Source organism: Lichenostomus cassidix, chromosome 19 (assembly GCF_008360975.1).
Source record: "Lichenostomus cassidix isolate B80296 chromosome 19, HeHo_3.0, whole genome shotgun sequence".
NCBI classification, from domain to species: domain Eukaryota; kingdom Metazoa; phylum Chordata; class Aves; order Passeriformes; family Meliphagidae; genus Lichenostomus; species Lichenostomus cassidix.
The window spans coordinates 7393584-7414287 of NC_139499.1; the positions used below are offsets into that span (position 1 = coordinate 7393584).

Below are 20704 nucleotides of genomic sequence, written 5' to 3' on the forward strand. Positions count from 1 at the left end.
TGGAGAACTGATCCCCTTTATTGATTGGTCTGAATCCAGAAGTCACTGTCTAGTGAAGACATTGTGTGGAAATTATGATGCATGGGTTTTTCAAGTCTTAAATGATTTCATATCAGAATCACGAACCATATCAAGATGAAAGCATTGTGAAAGCGCTGATCAGAAATCAGGTAAAAATTTGTAGTAAACTACACTTTGTAAACATGACTTACAAACACCTTCCTGTTTGAAACAGGGCAGATGTAATTCCATACTTGAAGATTACTGGAATTGTGGTAAACCCTAACTTAGGCTCTGGAGAGGTTTTTACACTGGAGAAGTTAAAACTCGGATAACAAACATAAAAAGCAGCAACATTTTATGTGCAAATGCCACTCAAGCTGTATCTCAGGAGATAGTGACTATCCTACTTTGGATATCTTGCTGCTGCTGCAGCAGTAACATGAAGCTTTGCAATGAACATGCTATACTTACTGTACAGGTAGCAAAGACATTTGTCTGTACATGCCTCTTTCACATTGTATTTGTTACACTAAGAAAGTGAGAACAGGTGAGTTTAAGAATGGAACTTAACTCTCCACTCCAAATTTAAATCTACAAAAAGGGCAGATCAACTTGTTTTCCAGTATATGTTGCTGTGGGAACAAAAGAGAAAGTTAAAATAATGAGCACAGGTCTACAAACAGGATGAAAACTTCACTGCTTCAAGCCAGAAGGGTAAAGGAGGGGAGGATGAGAGAAATCTTTCTCAGAGAAAGACTGCAAGGAGATTTAAGACTGCCAACGGATCTACTCTGGTGCAGTGTTTAAAAAAAGTAGCAAAATAGTTCTGTATTTTCAACAGTGTCAAGTTTCCAAATGAGTTCCTTTGGAATTTTGCTTCCCACACTTGGAGCAAAAAAGGCTTTCCTTAAAGGACTGAAAATAAATTTGCTACTGATAAATAGTTGTGTGCTTCTTCCTGTTTGTAAGAGGACATCACAGTCCCTCCATAGATGCAGAGCTCACACGACTCAAGGTTACACACTGCATTACACCTTCCATACAACGCATCACAAATACAGCGGCAAAATCCAAAATATTTTTCACTGGAAAATAACTCCAAGGCAAAGACTCTGTTGATCAATGAGATGCAAAAGCAGTTTGGAATCTGACAGACCACACCACCCCCCAGCTCAGTGCTATCTGTGAATCAGTCCTTCCACCCCGGAAGATTTGAATTCTCTTCCTGAGGGTCAGTGCAGCATAAAATAAAGATGCTTTTGGAGATGGATGTCAGGACACCCTGTGAAATTACTGCCCAGATGGATGTGTACATGAGCTACAAGCATACCATAGCAAGCATTGAGAGCTGAATGATTAAGGAGACTCTCCTAGTACCATATACAGTTTAAAAATAAAAATCACCCTAACAAGTATTGCACACTTCAGGAGTTAAGCCAAGCATTTGTAAGGACTTCCACCAAAAGCTTGCTTAGAGGGACAGGGACTGGGACGCCGACTTCAAAATAATTATTACATAAAGATTTTAAAATCAGATTGGAGGAAGGTAAAAATCACAGTACCTATTTCAAACTGGTTGTAACAGAAGCCAAGTAGTTGACTCGTGTGTTGCTCAATTATTCTATAAAAGCACTTTGTTTTATTTAAACTTGGGATGTAGAGGTTTTTCTTCTTAAAGGATTTATCAACCCACCCAGAGCCTCTGTTCAGAAAAGTCATTTGCTGTGGTTAAATACGACAGTAAAATTTAGTAGCCTGTTTTGACTGCATACAATGCAGAAACAGAGAACACTAAGAATAGGCTTTTAGGGCACAGTTAAAATTCCCAGTGTGCATAACAGTGAGGTATGCCTCCAGAAGCTGTTCTTTTTTTGTTTCTTTAACCTTTTAAAAATGAACCATAACATACCCATGCAATAATATTTCTGCAGTGTTGCTAAATAAAACCAACTGCACCAAAAATTTACAATGTGGCAGAATTTAAAATTCCGAAGAAATATATCATCTTATTCCAGTGAACCGGAGTATGTTAATGTACAGAATTCACTAAGGGGTCAGTCTTAAAAATCAACATTTTCACAAGAGCTTGAACACCACTGAGAAAGTGTGTCTAGGGAAAAAAAATTATATAAAAGCACAATGCCTGCAGGAAGTGGCATGGCATTAAATGGGCAATGATGGTTGGGAGGCTGGGGTTCTGGTTAGGCTAGGCTGAGAGGGAGGCTAGGGTTATGAAGAGTATTCTACACTGGAGAAAATGCTTAAAAAAAATTACAAAATGACCCCCAAAGTTTAGGCAATGATTTGAACATAAGTACACCAGATACTATAGCAAGGAAAAAAACACTGCAAAAAGTACTCTCTATTTACAGAAGAATGATTTAAAAGACATTATGGTTTTCTTTACAAATAGATGTAGAGCAGGAATAGTCCACATTTTTAAAAACTCTTTACATATTTATCTTTAGTAAGTCAACCTTCTCGACGACAATCCTCCAACACACAGCCTGTGCAGAAGGCATTTCATGGACTCTCCAGCAATTCTTCATTGTGTGGCCCTTGCTCTCTTGGAAAGTCTCTGTGGGCACAAGTCAAAAATAGATTTCTTTTTTTGACCCGCAAATTAAAAAAAAAAAAAATAATCTGCATAGTTCAGTCATCACTGTCAGACAGAGTCTCATATTGTGCTGAAAGCAGTGGTGCAGGCTCTCTCTCCCAGATCCTGTTCTGTGGGTGAGTGGTTGCTTGGCTCATGGACGGGGGGGCACAGGCGATGGAGGTCGGGGGGGTGCTGCTCAGCATCCTCATGGTCAGAGGGTTGTAGGGAAACTGGGTGGAACCTGCAGCAAAAGGCAAAAACATGAGCTGCTCTGAGAGATCTGTGCTGGTTGGGGTTGTGACAACTGGCAGAAAATCAGTTTCCAAAATCCCCACATGCTGGAAACTTCTAGCCAATATCCAGCATTGCAGAACAACATCTGAGCTCTCTGCGAATACCTTTGAAAGAACCCCATTTCTCACCTGTTGATGAGGGCCTGTCTTCCCAGGCCCACACTGGAGTCTGTCTGTGGTAGTCCCCTTCTGAATGTACAGATGAGACTGAAGAAGGTCTTTCAGTTCCCAAATATCCCTGCCCAGGAATTGGAGACTTTGACTTCCTACTGTTTGATTTGCCGATGAGCTTCTGCTTGCTGACTGCCCCACCTGGGAACAGAAGGGACAGATTTCACCAACCACATTTTATCCTCTGTGTCTTTGTTTCTACAAATTATCAGGTAGCACTGAGAACCTTCATGTATCCAACACACCCTGTTCTCCTTTTCCTGTTCCATCAGTGCTGTCACAGGCTCCTGGAAAAGCCAGGACAATAAATGCGAACACCACTTCCATCACTTCCAGAGGAAAGAAAGCGATTTTCAGTGACATCAAATTTATTCAAACCTTTGACTAATTAATTTTCTTTAAGGCCCTGGGATATTTGAGAGTTGCAATACCTGAATTTGGAGATGGATTGGCTTCTTCCCTCCGTGTCTCGTTAGTCGCTGGTACTGCAGCGCCAGAGCTGCCCGGAGCCACCGCGAGAGGTTGGGACATCACAACCCCGTGCTCCTCACTCTTGTCATCAAAGTTTCCCATCAGTGCTTTCCTAATAATGTCTTCCAGACCCAGATTACTGGCAGGATCTGCAAAGGAGTGACCCCTAGAACTGACTGCACCTGGGAGAGAAAAGAAAACACAGGGAAAAGTGGGAAGGGAGGCAAAAAATGCATCTCCAAGAAATTACAAAGGGATGTGGGAAAAGATTTGGTCATTTTGCTTTTCCTTACAGTGCAGGAAATAATTTTTCATGTAGGATGTTAGCTTTTAATTTTCCACCCTTTTCCTCTTTTACTGGACTCCCCAGAGAGTAAAAATGTAAGATATTTAAGACATTACATGTTTCTGAAACATATGTTGTTTCTTTTATTGAAGAACTTACCTGAGGTAGTGACTGCTGGCAAATTGAATATTTCAGTCCCTGGCTGAGCAGTTGCTGCAATTAAAACACAACATTTCATTGAGTTTTTCAGTACTGATGATCACTAAGTAATCACTAGTAGCCCTACTGCACAAGAAAAAAGAAAAAATACAGTTCTGGTATCATATTCCATCACATCAGTGTTCATTATTGGAACTATATTAAAATGTCATTTAACAGATAATCTTAAGGGCTGAGAAAACACAAACTATGTAGTTTCAAGACACCTTTCCAAATAGGAAAATGTATAGTATTGATACAAAGCAAATTACAGACACAGTTGGTTAGAATAATGTCAGGTTTGAACAACTCTCAATTATGTGGTTTTCATTTCTTAAACTAAGTATTACAAAGATGTGACAGTCTTACATACAAGATTTAAAAAAAAATCTAACAATCTTCTAGTTCTATGGTCATAAATTATTATATGTGTTTCATATCCATAGATTTATATTAATTTGCATTATATGATCACATTTAGGTCAGGACATCTGCAGGTGGAAGTCACATAAAGCTTAAGCTGGAAGAATTGAGTGAAAAGGCAAGTCCTGCATACCCATGTCAGAGTCACCTCCACCAGATGAGTTCAGCTTTCGAAATATCTCCTGTTTCTTGGATTTTACCATTGGTGAAGTGTTCTCAAGTTTGGTGAAAAACGAAGGCAGGTAACTGATACTGCCTGGAGAGCGAGAGTCAGTCCTGCCAAGACCAACATGTGTCAAAGAGACAGACCTTGTAAGATGTACATTTAAATCTTCCCAAAAGCAGTCAGGCAGAAACCATTTACAGTCATTAAAACATTGGGAGCTCAACAATAACTGAGTTTGCTTAAGCAGCAGCAATCTAAGAAATATGCTTCAATTAAAAAACCAAGCAACTTGTACTTAAATTAAAAAATAAAGTAAAAAAGAGTCTAGATTTTCTAGCCCAAGATCCTTGTATTTCTAAAAAGTACAAGATCCTCATGCCATGTTCCTGAAAATCCCTTTGCATCTACCTAACATCCATCATGGACTGTAACAGCCCTGCAGCAACTGCAGAGTGGAGAGGGGAAAAAAACTCAAGAAAATCAGAATCAATTTCACCAGCATGAGCCTTAAATAAATACTTTGGGTGCTCTTCCGTCCTCAGCAGGGCAAATACAGGAGCACCCACTCCAAAGTGCATCTCCTGTGAAGAGAGATGCACCCACCTTCACTCCTTCTGCAAATTAAGCTCCTTAGCCCTGTGATATTTCAAATTATTAGCTGCTCCAGCATCATGAGTGCTGGAAGCCTTGGTTGCTCCCCTCTCCACCAGAACAGTATCCAGGAATCCAATCAGGCAGGAGAAAACTGAACAATTTAATAAAAATCGTAGAAAATGGACCTTTCTCAAAACTCACTTCAATTTTACAGCACTGGCAATCACGAGGAGTTTCACTCCAACATGTTCTCTCAGATGTGACACAGAACACTCTGCTTGCACCAAGAAACTTAAGACAGAGCACCAACATGTGACCTTTCACTCAGCCTTCCCAAAGCACCCCCCAAATAGCAAGTTTTGGATGTTAGTGCAGAAGGATCAACAGTGATTAACAACTTGCCTGTGGCACCAGAGGAAGGTCACTTGAACAGCTCTTTAATAAAGACACTTTTTGCAGCACAGAGATTCAAAACAATATTTTTAAAAGTCAGTTTTACACCTACCTCTGTTCAGTAGGCTCAGTTCTTTGGGAAAGCAAAAGAACATTTTCCTGTTTCTCATGTACAACTGGGACCTGAGGTGGTGAGATTGGCTCGTAGGGCTCTGAAGGGACATGACTCCTCTCTGGAGATTTTCCAGGCCTACAGCACAATTCAAAGACAGATAATTACCCTAAATGCATGCACAGCAGTAGTTAATGAATGTAATTTTCCAGTTCCTACATAACTACTTCTGTGTAGTTATATATGACATGCTTTAGTAAGCTTGGATCTCAAAAAGATGACTATGAATTGTCCGTAACTACGTTTTGTTATGGTAAGTTTGGTAAGTTTTGTTTGTCTGGTAAATTTTAAGTAATTAAACATTTTCATCCCTGTAAAGACTGGAAATTAAGCAGAAGTAGCAAGGGGAAAACAGTTATGTTATGGAGCCCAAATATTGGCAAAACAGTAGGGGACAGACTTTGCCTAAAAATAAGACCAAAAGGCACCTTTACTTCCAATCTACACCAAGATTACTGCACTATTTTATATCAATATCCTATCTGGGCATCCATTAAACTTGCAGTTAGACTGAATGCATGCATTACCTTCCCCTGGCCTTGTCAGAGAGGTTCTCAGGGGACACTCTGGCCCCTGGCCGCTGGTGGTGCACAGGCTGTGACTGTGACTCAGGGCTGTAGCGGTTTGAGGTCTTTGCCCGGCCAGAAACAGGAGCTGGAGCAGGGGTGGAATTCTGGAATGTAGTGGTGGGAGGCTGCAAAGAGGCCTGAGAAGCTGCTTGGTTTCTAGCAAAGTCTTGTGTGATAATTTGCTGGACGCCACCAAAACAAAACAGAAAAGAGATCCTGGTTAGACATCAACCACAGTGTAGGTATTCATGAACTAGATGAGACTGATGGTAGCATATATAAACTCAGATACCATATTTTATAATACCCTCAAATAAAACTCATCATTCTAGAATTATGAGTTCCATATTCTATGTTCCAAAACATGTATTTTCATAATCATACCACAACTTTTCATATGGGAAAAGAGGCAAGTAAATAAACCTACACAGATGTGATCAGCAAGGGTGATGAGCCGATGGGTCCTGGGCACGTGTGCCATCCCCTCTGCCTGGGAAGAGGGAGGTGGAGGTTGTTGGGGTGAGGGGGGCTCCTGTGGTGTCCTGTAGCGGTGAATTGGGCCCTCATATGGCCTGTTGGGGTCAGCTGGTTGGAAAAGAAAAGGTCAGTCTGTTAAGCTTCAAGGTTTGAAACTTCTGTGCCGACAAATCTAAAAAAGGTATCTATGTATGCAAATATTCTCACAGTTAAACTTACTCTCTGCTGGGCTTGGTTTGGGTGTCTCTTGTTGATAGGGCTGTAGCTTTTCTTGAGCAGGTACAGGTGAATTTGCAGGGCTGATCACCTCAATGGCATCTCCAGGAGCTTCATACCGGTGTGAGGATACTGAGTATCAAGCACAGGTTGTGGAATAGGATGTAAATATGACAGAAAATTTTTGTTGCCTATATGTAGCAACACTGGTGCTTCCGTTAAAATGGCACCGTGAATGCAAGTCAAAAACACTGTTGCCTTCTCATGATAACCACAGTGATACAAATACTTCCATGAAACAGTGTTCCAACATAAACCAAGTAATTTTCAGTTTCCTGACTTCTGATAAGGTTACTCTTACAATCCTGCATTTCATGCTATAGCATGGAATCTGAATAAAGCGAACAACTCTGATTTTGCAACAGTCACCATATGCAAAACCTGTATTTGTCTTTCAAGTGTTTCTGCTTTACAGAGCTGAATATTTAATCATTAAACATCCAAATAATTTCACATCTTATTTCCCTAAAAGGCTAAGACAGACAGCAAAGAAGTAGAGAGTTACTAAGATACGTACAACTACTGGAAGAATCTGAACTTTGAGAGCCCCTATCTCGAGCATCCTTGTCTGAAGCAATCTGGCGAGTGATGATCACATCTATGAAGTTAGCAGCAGTAATTGTGGTCTTTCCTCGAGTTCTCAGCTCTTCCTCGTACCTGGATTTAGGAGGAGGTCCTTTCTCTTTACCAGCCTCTGAATAGACTACAGATGAAGTCTGTCCCTGGGACTTGCCACCAGAGTAATTTGCAGATGTATAGGGGCACTGCACAGGCCTCTTTTCTACCTCCAGGGTCTTCTGCTCCATCTGCTGCTGGTCAGTCACCACAGCTGACCGGCGTCCCATGTTCTCTTCTATCCTGGTTCCTTCGTGCTTGTTCTCCTTTGCTTTGGCAACTTCCATCTGAGGAGCAGAGGCTGCAGCATCCACGAGTGCTGCCAGAGCATCAGCAGCAGTGTTGTAACGGGAAGCTGGCAAGCCTTGAGTGATAGAGGGAGCTCCGGGGGTGAGCTGCCTGTGGGCAATCATTGAATAGCCTCAGTTACATCACATGGAAAGAAGAACTAAGGCCAGATCATGCAAACAATAAAGCAAAGCTTTTCTGACACTAATTTCTATCTGAAATGTATTGGTGGAAATGCTCTGATAAATCCAAGAGCAGTTATATAGTGGAATATCCTTAACCCTAAATGCACCTTTTAATAATAATCTCAAGTATTAGAACAGATATCCCAACAGCAGTAACTTGCAAAACATACATGATACGTAGCTGAGCAGCAGGATCCAAAGGTGTGATCACACTTGTCCCATTGGTTCCTTGGAAAATACTTGGCCTTTGCTGCAGGATGTTTTCCTGGCTTCTGACAGAGGGGGACGGGGACCGGACATATCCATGACTGCCAGGTCTGCCAGGCTGCTCTGCACCTGCAGGACACAGAGTGGAAGGGAACAAACAAAAATAAATGATTGCTCTTAAAAAATTGCAGCACTACATATGAGTGCTGTCTCCTCCACATCCCTTCGCAGTTGCCTCCACGACTCTGGATGTAATGGTATGTATAAAGATTTAAATCTGTGTACAATGCTCTACATGACATGCAAGCTGTGCCAATGACCACTGGGATTTAGTCCTTTTTAGGTGCTACATTGCTTGGGGAGAAAGTTCAAGAAGTTGCAGAAGTTACAATAATGACCAGAACTGCTCAGCAACAGGAAGCTGCCTGAGGAGTAGAGTAAAAGCAAACTGTAAACTGCATCTGCTAACAGTGACTGCATAAAATGAGCAGCTACAGTCTGTAAGAGAAGTGATCCAGGGGTTTCCATGGGCACTCACCTGGTCGGAGATAAAGTTCAGAAGGGACTGAGGTGATTCTCTCCCTCTCTCGCTCTCGTTCTCTTTCCCGCTCTCGTTCACGTTCCCTCTCCCTTTCCCGTTCCTTCTCCCTTTCCCTTTCCCGTTCCCTTTCAGCATTTGCAGCTGCAGAAGCTGCCAGGTGTGTGGGGTGTCCTGGAAGGTCCACAATGTGAAATAAGGGAGCAAAAAAATATACTTAAGTGAAGCATAATAATGCAAACACTTGCCAATATATTCTGCCCTCCACTTCCAGAAAAATTTCCCAAATACATTTTCATTTCACTCAAGACTATCCACTTATCTAGGAAGACAAATGTTTAATATATAGTGGAAGGCTCAACAGCCTTTTACTAAAGGGGTTTCTATACAGTTAGAAACTAGATAGCTTATAGACCCCAAATCCACCCTTCAACACATCTAAAAGGAGGTTAGTGAATTATAATCAAATTACTACAAATAAAGACCTGACAGAATGAGGCAAATTCAGAATTTGACAGTGCTCCTACTGTAACTATACAGGACATCATCAAAAACCCTTTGCTATCCAAGTGAGAGGTGCATGCAAAAAGCATCTCCTGAGAAAACATCAAAACATGGCATTAATGAGAGCTGAATAAAGATGGTCAATTATCTCAGCACATCAGACAATTAGAGACGTCACCAAGCCACGAGAACTCTTACCTGGTGACAGAGAAGCAGGATTGTAAGGCCTGGGGGGGAAGGTGAGCTGGGTGCCAGGGATATATGTGATTCTCTCCATGGGTGGGGTGCTTGTTCCTCCAGGATGAGGCACTAAGATAGTGGGAGCCATATTGTTCAGGTCAATAATTCCTGTCAGGAGATGACACACGTGAGAATGGTCACTCCAGGGCATGGTCTGCATGTTTATGTTCTCTTCATTGGTGACAGTCAGGAGTGAATGTTTAGTGGAGAAAATGTAAGAGCAAGGCAAGTGTAGAACTATACTCCAGCTGGTTATACTCTCTTAGATCTGGCAATCAGCCATTTAGGAACACACTAAGTCAGAATTTGCATTTGCAACACTCCCTTTAACTGCCCCTTGGAAAAATGCACTTCACCTCTACTCAATAATCCCATCTTTTAGCAATTTTGGGTATTACCCAAAAAATAAAACAATCAGCATAGTTTTTACAACATTACACTTTTAGATGTTGCTTTTATATTCTTTTTGAAGAAGCTGTCATTTTGATATAATTCTTCTTCCTGAAGTTTGACAATGAGCTAAATATGGTTCTGACCATCAATTTAAGTGAGCATAAAACAATCTGGCTCCTGAATACTAACAATTCTCAGAGCCTTCTCCTTAAAAATATTGATTACAGAGGTGGTTTTCCTTTCTATCCACAAAAGGCACTTTGCAAATGAGTTGTCAGACACACAGGATGAACACATTTATACACACGGCCTTGCATGTATGCATCCAAACCACAGCTGGCAAAGCCAAAACACACTTTTAAGAGCATCACAGAAAGACAGCCAGGCCCACCTCGTGCTCCTGCATAAGGGAGAGCTAAAGTTTGCTCCCTGGGGGACAATCCCCTGGTGACATCGGGCCGAAGGTTCACTTGCATCTGCTGGGAGGTGATGTAGTCGTTGAGGATGGTCTGGCGCGTGTTCTCCATGGCGTACAGCTGGTACTGGCTGGGGTAGCCTGGCGTGGGGGACAGCTGCCTTTGGAACAGGTAAGCAGCAGCAGCTGGGGGAAAAGAAGGGAAAAGTTGGCATTTAGGAGGCAGGATGATGCTGGATCAAATCAAACTTTCAGGTGTTTGTAAAGCTGCAATGAGAGGTGCTGTCAAGTCTCTCTAGCTGGTGCTAAACGAGTATAAATACCATTTTGATTCTGATGTTTTATTGAATTTTTGCACTGCATGTAGACTGAAAGAGATAAACAATCCAGATTGGAGAGACAACTTTAATAAACATATAAATTCTGAAATTCAGAAAATGTAAAAGGCTGAAATACCTAAAGAAGGTAGAAAATACCCCACAGAAGTAGACTGATGGATAGGTTAAAAGGAAATCTACTGTATTTAATATCACAAGGGAAAACCTGACAATCCCTCAGTGAGAATGAATCACAGTCCTGAACAGAGGACTTATACAGAATATATAAGTCTATATATAATTATACTTTTCTAGCCTCTTCCACATCCTTCTTTGCATAGCTTTCCTGAAAGCTTTTAATACATTTCACAAATACTTGTCTAAAAATAGTGCCTGAACTTTTTAACAAAACAGAAGCAAGTTGGCAGCTCTGAAGGGAGGTTACAGCATTATACAAGACTATTTTACTAGGCTGCCTGGTTAGGTATTAAACCCCCACTAAACTGAAATCAAACCACAACAATATATATATTTATAACCTTATAAATGGTATTTGGCCATCGATAATTGCCTTATAAGGTATCCTTTCTGTGCATCAAAGCACACAGTATTTCTAAAACTAGAAATAGCCAACATGAATGTATTTACCAGGATCCAGAGCCCTGTGAAATGGCATAGCAGGATCTAAATGAGGAGGGAGGTGACCCCTGTAGACTTCAGGAGTTGCTCCTCTGTGGTGAGGGTCAAAAGGACTGTGAGCCACGACAGGATCGACCCCTGGGACTGGAGATTTTGCTGGCACACTCTCCCTCTGTGTTGGAGTGAGTGTATTCTTCCTTTCATGATTTGCTGGCTTCCCAGAAGATATTCCAGCTAAAAGCAATGAAAAACTCCAAATTAATAAAATGCCTATTTTTCTATTGAAGATTTAACTGTAAAAATACACTGGGTCCCAAGGAACATTCTCAATGACTGCAATCTGACACAACAAAGCACAGACAACATTTTGTATCACAAAATACTTTTGCTGAAAGAACTATGTTTTGAATCTAAGATTGCTTATACTTCACTGTATCATCTTCCTCATCCTGAGTTAGACACCTCTAATTCAGGATTAGCTTCTGCCCTTAAAACATTACCCTTATAGGTACCACCTTCAATGTGATGCATAATCAAATGCAAATTGAGACAGAATTGCCTTCCCTGTTACATTACAGCAGATTTTCATTTTCTTATTTCAATTAATAGCTTGCAGCATTCTAAAATTCACTCTAGACAACTTCCAAATTGAGACAAGCCATTAGAATAAAAGAAAGAATGGAGTACATAAACATTAAAATAATAAAACTTTGTCTTACTGTTGATAGGAATGACATACCCTCACTAACTCTATTCATCATAGGTGAACTCCTGGACATTGGACTCTGATAGTTCACAGGTGTTCTCCGAGCATTTGTATCATCATAAATCCCAGGGCTCAGCTGTGATTTGGGAGTTTCATGAAGAGTTGACCTGAGAACAGAGGGACCAGAGCTGACTACTGACGTGTGACGGGACCGCACGGCATCCCCGGTCTTCACATCTTCGTATTTTCCTCGCTCCACCACCTTCACGTTTTCTGGCACCATTTCCAGCTGAGGCATTCCCCGGGGCAGCTTGCTTGGTCCAGTGATTAAAGATTTTACGTTGTGTTTGATGGCAGACTGGCCAGAGTTGCTTTCATATTTTATGGGTGTGCCCTGAAGAGGAGAAAAAGTTCAGGTTAAGGTCACCTCGTGGTAAAAAAATTCCCATTGCCTCACCTGATTCACTGCTGAGTCTGTAACTGTGTGAGTGTAGCAGTGATTTTTGTATTTACCTGAGATATGGAGCCTTCTATGATTGGCCTGGCTGTCTGCACCATTTCAGGAGTCTTGCGACTCTCTTGGCTTAGCAGGTCCTGCCTTGGGATCTCATGGATGGATCGACCCATTTCCTTTATGGTGGTGACCCCATCGTATGGTTTCCCCTTGGTGATGGCTCCTTCAAACGTCCTGATGGGAGGTGACTCCCTCTTGATCTGCTTGGGGTATTTCAAACCTTCTTCAAAGCTTTCAGCTGTTGCTCTTGGTGTGCCTTTTGTAGAAAGAAAGGGTCACATGAGTGGTATTAATAGCCGCTACATCTCTTTTTTTCATAAGCAGAGTAACTAACTACATATCATAAGGGTGGAACTTTGGTTTGCTGTAGTCTATGGTAAGACACTCTGAAGTCTAAAAAAATCATAACAAAAACAATACTGAACAAATACTCAATATATTACTCAAAACATCCCAGCTTATTTCAGATGCTGAAATAAAAGAATCTGCACAGTTGTTGGTGTTCATTTAAAAAAGAAGTGCTAATTGCCAAGTATTCATATTAAAAAGTCTATTTTCCAATAACAAATAAAATGCTATGTTTACAGACAAACTTTGAACACAGCATATCAGAAAGCTGCTGATTTATGCTCTGAAAACATGTTCTATAAAATAAGCTCCACCTTTAACACAGCTCCCACAGTCAGTAACAGCTTTAAGGTTCAGAAACCCAGATTTTTGAGGATTAATTAATGCTCCCTTTCTAAACCTGCAACACCTCACCTTGCATTATAGAGCCAGACAAGACTGTTCTCTCCTTTAGTTCAGCGTGTGGGCTACCCCGAGGCAGCGCTCGGCAGATCAAACCTGAAAATTAAAATGAAGGCAATTTAGAGAATTAAACAAGTGTTAAAAATTCCCAACCTCCAAACCAACAAACCCCCTCCTTCTTACACATGAGAGATAGTATCTGTATCATGGCAGTGCCCAGAGGGCCAAGCCTCAGTAAGTCAGGCATTGCAGCAACATGTCATAAACACCTCCTGCCCTAAAAAAATAATCTTTTGGTTCAAGTACTTGTGCTATTGCATAGTTGCAAGTTTTAACATATTTAGAAAACAGGAGGTGTTTTTTTATAATTAAGCTTAACCTTTGTTTCAAAAGCAGTCACTGCTTTTCTCACACTTCACTTTCCTTGCCTAGAAAGAAAGGTGTTCATAGTGGGAAGTGGAACAAAAAGAAAAAAAACCCAAAATACAACTTTGGCATCCTCCAAATTATCAAAGTTCATATTGAATCATTGGGGAACAGTGGAATTTACTGTTCCTACAGTATGAATCTAAACCAAGCCCTCAACACACTTGTAATTTTACACAGTTTGAGGACAGCAAATGTGCCAGTGATGAGACACAGCAAAAAAGTACCAGAGCAGCTTCTCAGACGCCAAAAGAGCCCAAAGATGAGCCAAATGCATCAGCAGCTTAGAGGCAACACTGAACTTCTATGTACAGCCTGCAAACCTCTTATTCACACTGTTCCATCTGATGAACATGTCCACAAAATAGCCTCTAAGGGCTCCCCGAAGATGGGACAAAATGCACTCAAGGAGCAAGACTCCATGGTAGAGGCAGGAAACATTTTCTTGCGTTTGTATTTTTACAAAACAATCAGAAAAGTTATATAATGACCTGGCTTGACCTCTGCAGGGTTTGTTTGATTACAGTTTATTAAAACACAACAGCACTAGGGATGCCCTGAAGCAGGATCCTGCAGTTCAAAGAGGTTTACTGCAGGAATGCAAAAGGTCAGGGCAGTGTAATACCAATATTTAACTAAAGGGTGTGGCAGAGTCTGTGGTGGTGTGACCCTGTGTTTGAGCTTGACAGGACCAGCTGGGACCATGGAGAGCCAGGGACACGTGTGAGATGTGCTGAGAGGAGGAAGTGCCACCTGAAGTAGCTGCAGTTGTGGTAACACCAGCAAAACAGAAAAGGGATCTACTCCAATTCTATTTCCAGCACACTTTAATTGCAGTGTTATTGCATGGATTTGGTCAGTAATGTGATTTAAATTGAACTTCTCTGTTAGTCTGCACCATAAGATAACTCTAAATACTCTTACATCGATGCAAAATGTTTGGATAAAACACCTTGGAAGCTGCTGTTTTTACCTTCCAGTGGTGCAGACCCTGGAGACTCCCTCAGTGACATCCCTTGCTTTATATTTCCTTCCATTGTATCATAAGTTCTCTTTAAACCAATTTCATGAGCAGTTCTTGGGCTCCTTGTTCCTTCACGGACATTTTTAATAGCTGGCAAATGTACAAGAGTTTGGTCAGGCAATGTGGACAATAAAAAAAAAGACACATGAATATTACATTAATGAGACCACAGGTCATTAATATTTAACACAACTTAAATATAATATTGCTATATTAAATATCAATCTTTAAAAGATCCTTTATAGTTTGTCAAAAATGTATTTGTTCCATTACTCATTCATCAGTATTTCAACTGAAGTTTAAAGTTACATGATACATTTATTTTTATTTTAATACAGGTCATTTAAAACTTGGTTATTTAACCTTTCACAATACAAACATTCCATGACAAACAGGAAATAAATGGCAAAGAAATAGTTTAACTACACTTTAAACACAAACATCCGCTTGGAAGCAGAAACACTTCAGCAATGGATTATCAAAGCAGAACCTGACTTTGACCAGGTAGAATACACAAATACTCACCATCATAAGACAAAATATGCCCACTTTTGCCTTCATAAATGACATGGCCCTTGGCTGAAGCCTCCTCTCTGCACTTCTCTGGGCTGCTGTCCTCTGTGGCCAGGCGGGTGATGGTTCCCTTCAGCAGGGCGTCGGCGGCGATGCCAGACTGGGACAGAGCTGGGGTACCCTGTGTTCAAACCCACCACATCAATAAACTCACAGGTTCTGAGTCATGACAGAATAGGGAGTAGTGAAGGAAAAGTAAAAAAAATTTTTAGGTCTGTAAAACCAACTGCTTTATCAGCAGAATGGCTTGAACTTCTGCCTCTGTTATAGACACTTAACATAAATATGAGTAAGGTTATTTCTGCTACCTTGTTAAAAAATACAGGAAGAAGAATAGGAAGGACAAGATTACCAGTCTATTTCACAACCTGGAACATTTACCCTATAAATACCATTTGGGAGAAGATAACATATAACATAAGGTGCCACATCTGATGGATTGAAAGTTCTTTTTTCAAAGCAGTTCCTATCCTGTGATAATAATTTACTTTTTCAGACATGAAAATACATTCACAGTGATAGTTTGAAGATGCTGTTTTGCTACAGCCTTCCCAGCAAAAGGCAAAATACCTGAGTTATGGAGCCTCTCAAAGAAGGAATGGTCTCAACTGAAACTTTATTGGTTGGAGTTCCTCTTGTTATACTTCCCTCCTGTATCGTTGTGGTACCTGATTTGAAATAATAAGATACCCTGATTAATAAGAGAATTTAAAAAATCCACCCCACTTGAAATAATTAAAAACTCTAGTGAGAACTGTTAGTTTACACTAAAATACAGCGGAAATTTCAGTTTAACAGCAGGTATTTGAGACAGTTAAGCTACTTTCTCTTTTAACATAGTCTTTTACAGACTATAAGTATTTCACAGCATTAATTCATGATAGCTAATTTATTTTCTTTTTAAGTATTTGCTCTAGTGAGCAACTTTATTTTGAAACTGGCATGTCTTGTAACAAATATTTTTAAATGAGCCATGCAGACAGGAAGAGCCAGATAGAAATACACATGCCTTGGAAAACAGGGAACAGATTAAACCTATAATCTTATGATACTTATATAATCACAGAATACTTTAAAATAACACTTCAGCAGTTAATTCTCTTGGTTTTCTCAGGCTCTGACAAGAGTTTCTTAATCTGTGCGCCTTCCTTTACCTCGCACCACACTTTCATGTTGTGCCCTGACCAGCAATCCTTCAGGTTGGGAATTCTGGCTTCTGGGTGAGAATTCTTCTTGTTTGATATAGGGCAGGGAAGCTAGTGAGGAGAAGAAAAAAGGTTGAGGTTTTTTAATTTTCTTTAATTATGAATCATTAAATGGCCTGTATAAAACATGTCAGCTTTTCTTTCCTTACCAGATTTGGCTGACTCCTGCTGCCTTGGCAGCCCAAGAGATATAGAACCCACTGATGGCTTTGCAGTTTCTTGGGCATAGGAAGCTTGACTGTGGGATGTTAAATAAGTGCCAGGTGTTCCCTGAAACAACAAATACATGTTAATTCTTGTTTCTAGAATGAAGATTCACATCTCTCTTTAAAGGAGAATGCTAAAACTACTATGATCCCATCTGGAAATGCTACAGTGTCCCAAAGCACAGAGCAGCAGGAGTGGAGTGTCACTGATAGTTTGGAGATGCAGCTCACCTAAACTGGATATCCATGCCCTTAAATGTGACTAACTGCAACGTTTTATTTTCTAAAGCTCCTGTAATTCCTGGACTTTTAGAAGTGGCAGGTACAGGTAGGTCTTAAGGGTTAATGCTGTGACTCCAGCACAAGAAGTTGAAGGTTGCAGAAAGGGAAAAAAAAAATGATGTAACACAGATTTTCAAATAATAATTCTCTTACTTGTGAGATCGAGCCTCCCATGATGAAGGAAGGTTTTTCTGATGGCACACTGGTTTTGGAGGATGGAATGAGTGGTGGTGGTGGTCTGGTGGGTCTGGTTGTGGGCAGGCGAACTCCTTCGGGAATATTGGTTATCACCTGGTGAGGGGCTGGCTGGAGAACTTGAGGGGAAAAATTGTACATTAAACATTGCAGTGTGCACAGAAATAGCACAGTTCAGTTGCAACAATAAAGAACAAAATACAGTCTCACTGGGCTAGAAAAACACCAAGCACCTCTTCATATGCACACACAGAAAATTATTTTTCTTCTATTAATTCACAAAGTGTTTAGAGAATAATTTGATCCTCCAAATCTTTACCTGGAGGGACACTGTAGCGAGCTGCATTCATCTCAGGCTGGGGAGAGGCTTTATTGACTTCTCTTGGAGATAACCTGTATGGTGATGCTGACCTTGTGGCTTGATTTTGCACTTGTGCTTCCTGTTCTATTCTCTTGACCTCAGCATAAGGCATATAGGCCACTGGCTTTCCTGGGAAGGTTGAAGGTATCAGAAAGAGAAGAACCCTGAGTTAGAAACTGGAGTCAAAAGGTCCAATTCACAGCAGTTTTAACAAAGGGCTTATTCCACTGCCAGATGTACCCATCAGGTACAAATGTTTCAATTACAAAGAAATATTAAAGTCAATCTGTCCCACCAAACTTTTCTGCTCTGTTTCAGTGCTCAATGCTCATGTATGAGCACAGTTAAAAGGAATGTTTTACTGCATGGAGTACATACTCCCACCTTCACCTTAATTTAAGGGCTCCCCTAGAATAGAGTCATCTGCTCCTCTCACCTGCATGCTCTGCAGGAACAATTTATTTTTGGGTTTGACCCAAATGGAACCAGTTTTCTGCCTTTATATAAACGGGCTACAAGGCAGCTCTTCAACAGTGAGTGCAGCAGAGTGCACAGGTTCCTTCCAGCAAGGAGTAGCTCATTATCAGTTCATCATCACACCAAACTTCCACTCTCCAATGAGGCAGCAGTGTAACACAGGGGGTTACCCCACCCCAGGGATGGGAACACTCACCTTCCCACTCCACACTGGGGCTCTTGGAGGTGCCACAGGGGCTCACAGCACTCCGATATTCCATGTCCAGCTGCTCCTGGCGCTGGCGCTGCTCCTCCAGCAGGGCTGACTCGTGCATGGCCTTGATGTGCCGCTGGTAGAGAGCATAGCCACTCACTGGGGTGCCCACGGGGACAGAGCAGGGGCTGCAGGAAACCTGGGGACAGACAGGGGACAGTGGCAGAGACACCCTCACAGACACTTCCTGGAGGAATTGTGGAGCTCAACTCCTCCCTGCAGTCTGGGTGTTCCAAAAGGTCCACACCACACTATTGGGTTTATACTCAGCTGTACTTAACCTACTTTCCCCCTGAAAAATACAGTAATAAAGCACATTTTATTTTTCTTCATTTGTGTAATGATTTTTTTCCTGCTTTAGTGTTGTGACTGGATTTAGGGGTAACAAACTCTCCTTCAAAGAGCACTGAAAACTGCCCTTACCATAGGTGGGATGACAGCAGCTCGGTGGTGAAGCTGTTGCAGGTCCATCTGCCCTTGCTTTATTGTGGATGATACCAGAATTGACCCAGTGGGATTTAACAGTGAGGGCTTTGACTCTCTGCTGAAGATACTGGAAAAAGAGATAGAAGGCAAAAATATCACCAAAAGGACCAAGATTACACACCTTAAAAAAATTCACAGGTAAAACTCTTAACTTCATAAAAAACCAACACATTTATCAGACTGGACAAATAGCTGAAAAGTCAGAATTATGCTGTGTTTTGTCCCACAGCACATCTGGTAGAAGAGGCAACAGATGCTGCTGTATTTTCATAATACACAGAAATATCAAAATATGAGCTCAGAATCTCCCACATCAGCAATTTATGTATGCAGTACTCCATCAAGTAAACCTTTATAAACAGTGCTTTGGAAAAACACAATGGATAGGAAGGACTACATGTATTTAGTGGACAGAAAATAAACAGTAGTCTACAACAGAATAATTTCAAATGGGGGGCTAAGACATTTGCAGAAAAATGATTTTTAAAGAGGCAAGAGAGTGCAGAAACACCATCACCTGAACTCTTCTAAAGCCCACATGCACTCCATGACACTGGATACTTTTGACATTTAAACATCTATCCCTGGTACTGTGTGTATATGAAACCACTGAGGGGGAGGGGGGCATTGGCTGGGGTGACACAGGAACTGCACCAACAGAACACTGAAAAGACTTCAAATACCCTCAGTGGTGTCAGCCATTCCCAAAAGAGAAACAGCTCCAAAGACAGGCAGCATTATCCATTTAAAGCCCTACTCACCCCTGTCTGTCAGGTTCTCCATCAACTTCCTCATCAGCACTACAGGTGGCACTGGAATCATTGTCTGAATGGGATTCTTGTCTGGCTGTAGTAACTTGCTGGGACAGACTATAATCCATTTCCTCTGGTTCTGACTTCTCCTTGGGCTTCTCCATCTCTCTCTCTTTGGTATCACTCTCTATTTTCACTTGAATATTCTCTGGTAGCCTCATTTCAGTCTCTACAGGTTCTACTTTGGTATGAACTGGAAGAGTGATCACAGGCTTAGCTTCAGCTGGATGGCTTCTATTGTCCACCTCCATAGGCTCTTCTGCCTCAGTGTTTATTTCTTCCTTGACCTGTGGCTCAGGGTTCTGAGTTTCAGCTGTTGATACACTTTGGGCTGTTAAGGAGGGAGATGTGCTGGTTGCAGGTTTAACAGATTCCTGCTCTGCTGGGGCCTCAGTGGTTACTTTTGGAGCAGCAGTCTCAGATGGAGTTTCTTCACTTGGTTTAGCAGGTTCTGCTGGAGTTGGAGATGGTGCACTTTCTGTATCAGAACTATTTTCAGCACCTGGGGAAAAAATGTTTTGCCATGAAGGTTCAACATTAATGAGATCTGACAAATTGGGTGCAATAAGGATCCATCAGTTTCAACCAACCCATCTGCTAAACAATTCATTTTGACTTATTATAGAAATGGACAATTTGCTGAATTACACACACACACTGCAACTAAAAAATACCACCTACTGAAAAAATGACACTTAGTCATATTCTCTCATTGTTTATGAATTCTATTGCCTTTTTCTCCACAAAAGACCAGCCAAGACTGACTGATGTAGAGTGTCTATAAATTAGCAGTTGCAACCAGCAAATATATATTAAAAAAAAACACAACACAGAAAGCACCATGTGAATTTGCTTCTCTGAAGCTTTACTGAGACTATCAACTACCAAAGGTTACATGTATTTGATTCAACTTGTTTCAACACTCTAGATGACAGCATAATCAAAGCATCTCAAAATACTAAGCAGTAACATCTTTAGGCTGCAAAATTCTAAAAATGCATC

The 20704-nt window shown here is 41.1% G+C and overlaps 1 protein-coding gene across 4 annotated transcripts in view; it reads right to left on the minus strand.

Moving 5' to 3' along the window:
- The window catches only part of NCOR1 (nuclear receptor corepressor 1), a 55423-nt gene continuing 34719 nt past the window's right edge, over window positions 1-20704 (minus strand). For all 4 annotated transcript variants that reach the window (XM_085078738.1, XM_085078737.1, XM_085078739.1 and 1 more), the window contains 28 exons: window positions 19652-20204; window positions 18828-18957; window positions 18348-18543; window positions 17633-17803; window positions 17272-17432; window positions 16780-16900; window positions 16580-16681; window positions 15996-16093; window positions 15378-15546; window positions 14802-14942; window positions 13415-13498; window positions 12652-12908; window positions 12172-12532; window positions 11442-11666; window positions 10453-10662; window positions 9627-9776; window positions 8925-9098; window positions 8350-8515; window positions 7609-8105; window positions 7035-7163; window positions 6766-6923; window positions 6297-6520; window positions 5710-5847; window positions 4578-4720; window positions 3983-4036; window positions 3498-3719; window positions 3025-3207; window positions 1-2843 (listed from right to left, as the gene is read on the minus strand). In XM_085078738.1, coding sequence (XP_084934864.1) covers window positions 2656-2843; window positions 3025-3207; window positions 3498-3719; window positions 3983-4036; window positions 4578-4720; window positions 5710-5847; window positions 6297-6520; window positions 6766-6923; window positions 7035-7163; window positions 7609-8105; window positions 8350-8515; window positions 8925-9098; window positions 9627-9776; window positions 10453-10662; window positions 11442-11666; window positions 12172-12532; window positions 12652-12908; window positions 13415-13498; window positions 14802-14942; window positions 15378-15546; window positions 15996-16093; window positions 16580-16681; window positions 16780-16900; window positions 17272-17432; window positions 17633-17803; window positions 18348-18543; window positions 18828-18957; window positions 19652-20204 — 5405 coding nt within the window. In that variant the 3' untranslated portion in view covers window positions 1-2655. The remainder of the gene's footprint in view (window positions 2844-3024; window positions 3208-3497; window positions 3720-3982; window positions 4037-4577; window positions 4721-5709; window positions 5848-6296; window positions 6521-6765; window positions 6924-7034; window positions 7164-7608; window positions 8106-8349; window positions 8516-8924; window positions 9099-9626; window positions 9777-10452; window positions 10663-11441; window positions 11667-12171; window positions 12533-12651; window positions 12909-13414; window positions 13499-14801; window positions 14943-15377; window positions 15547-15995; window positions 16094-16579; window positions 16682-16779; window positions 16901-17271; window positions 17433-17632; window positions 17804-18347; window positions 18544-18827; window positions 18958-19651; window positions 20205-20704) is intronic.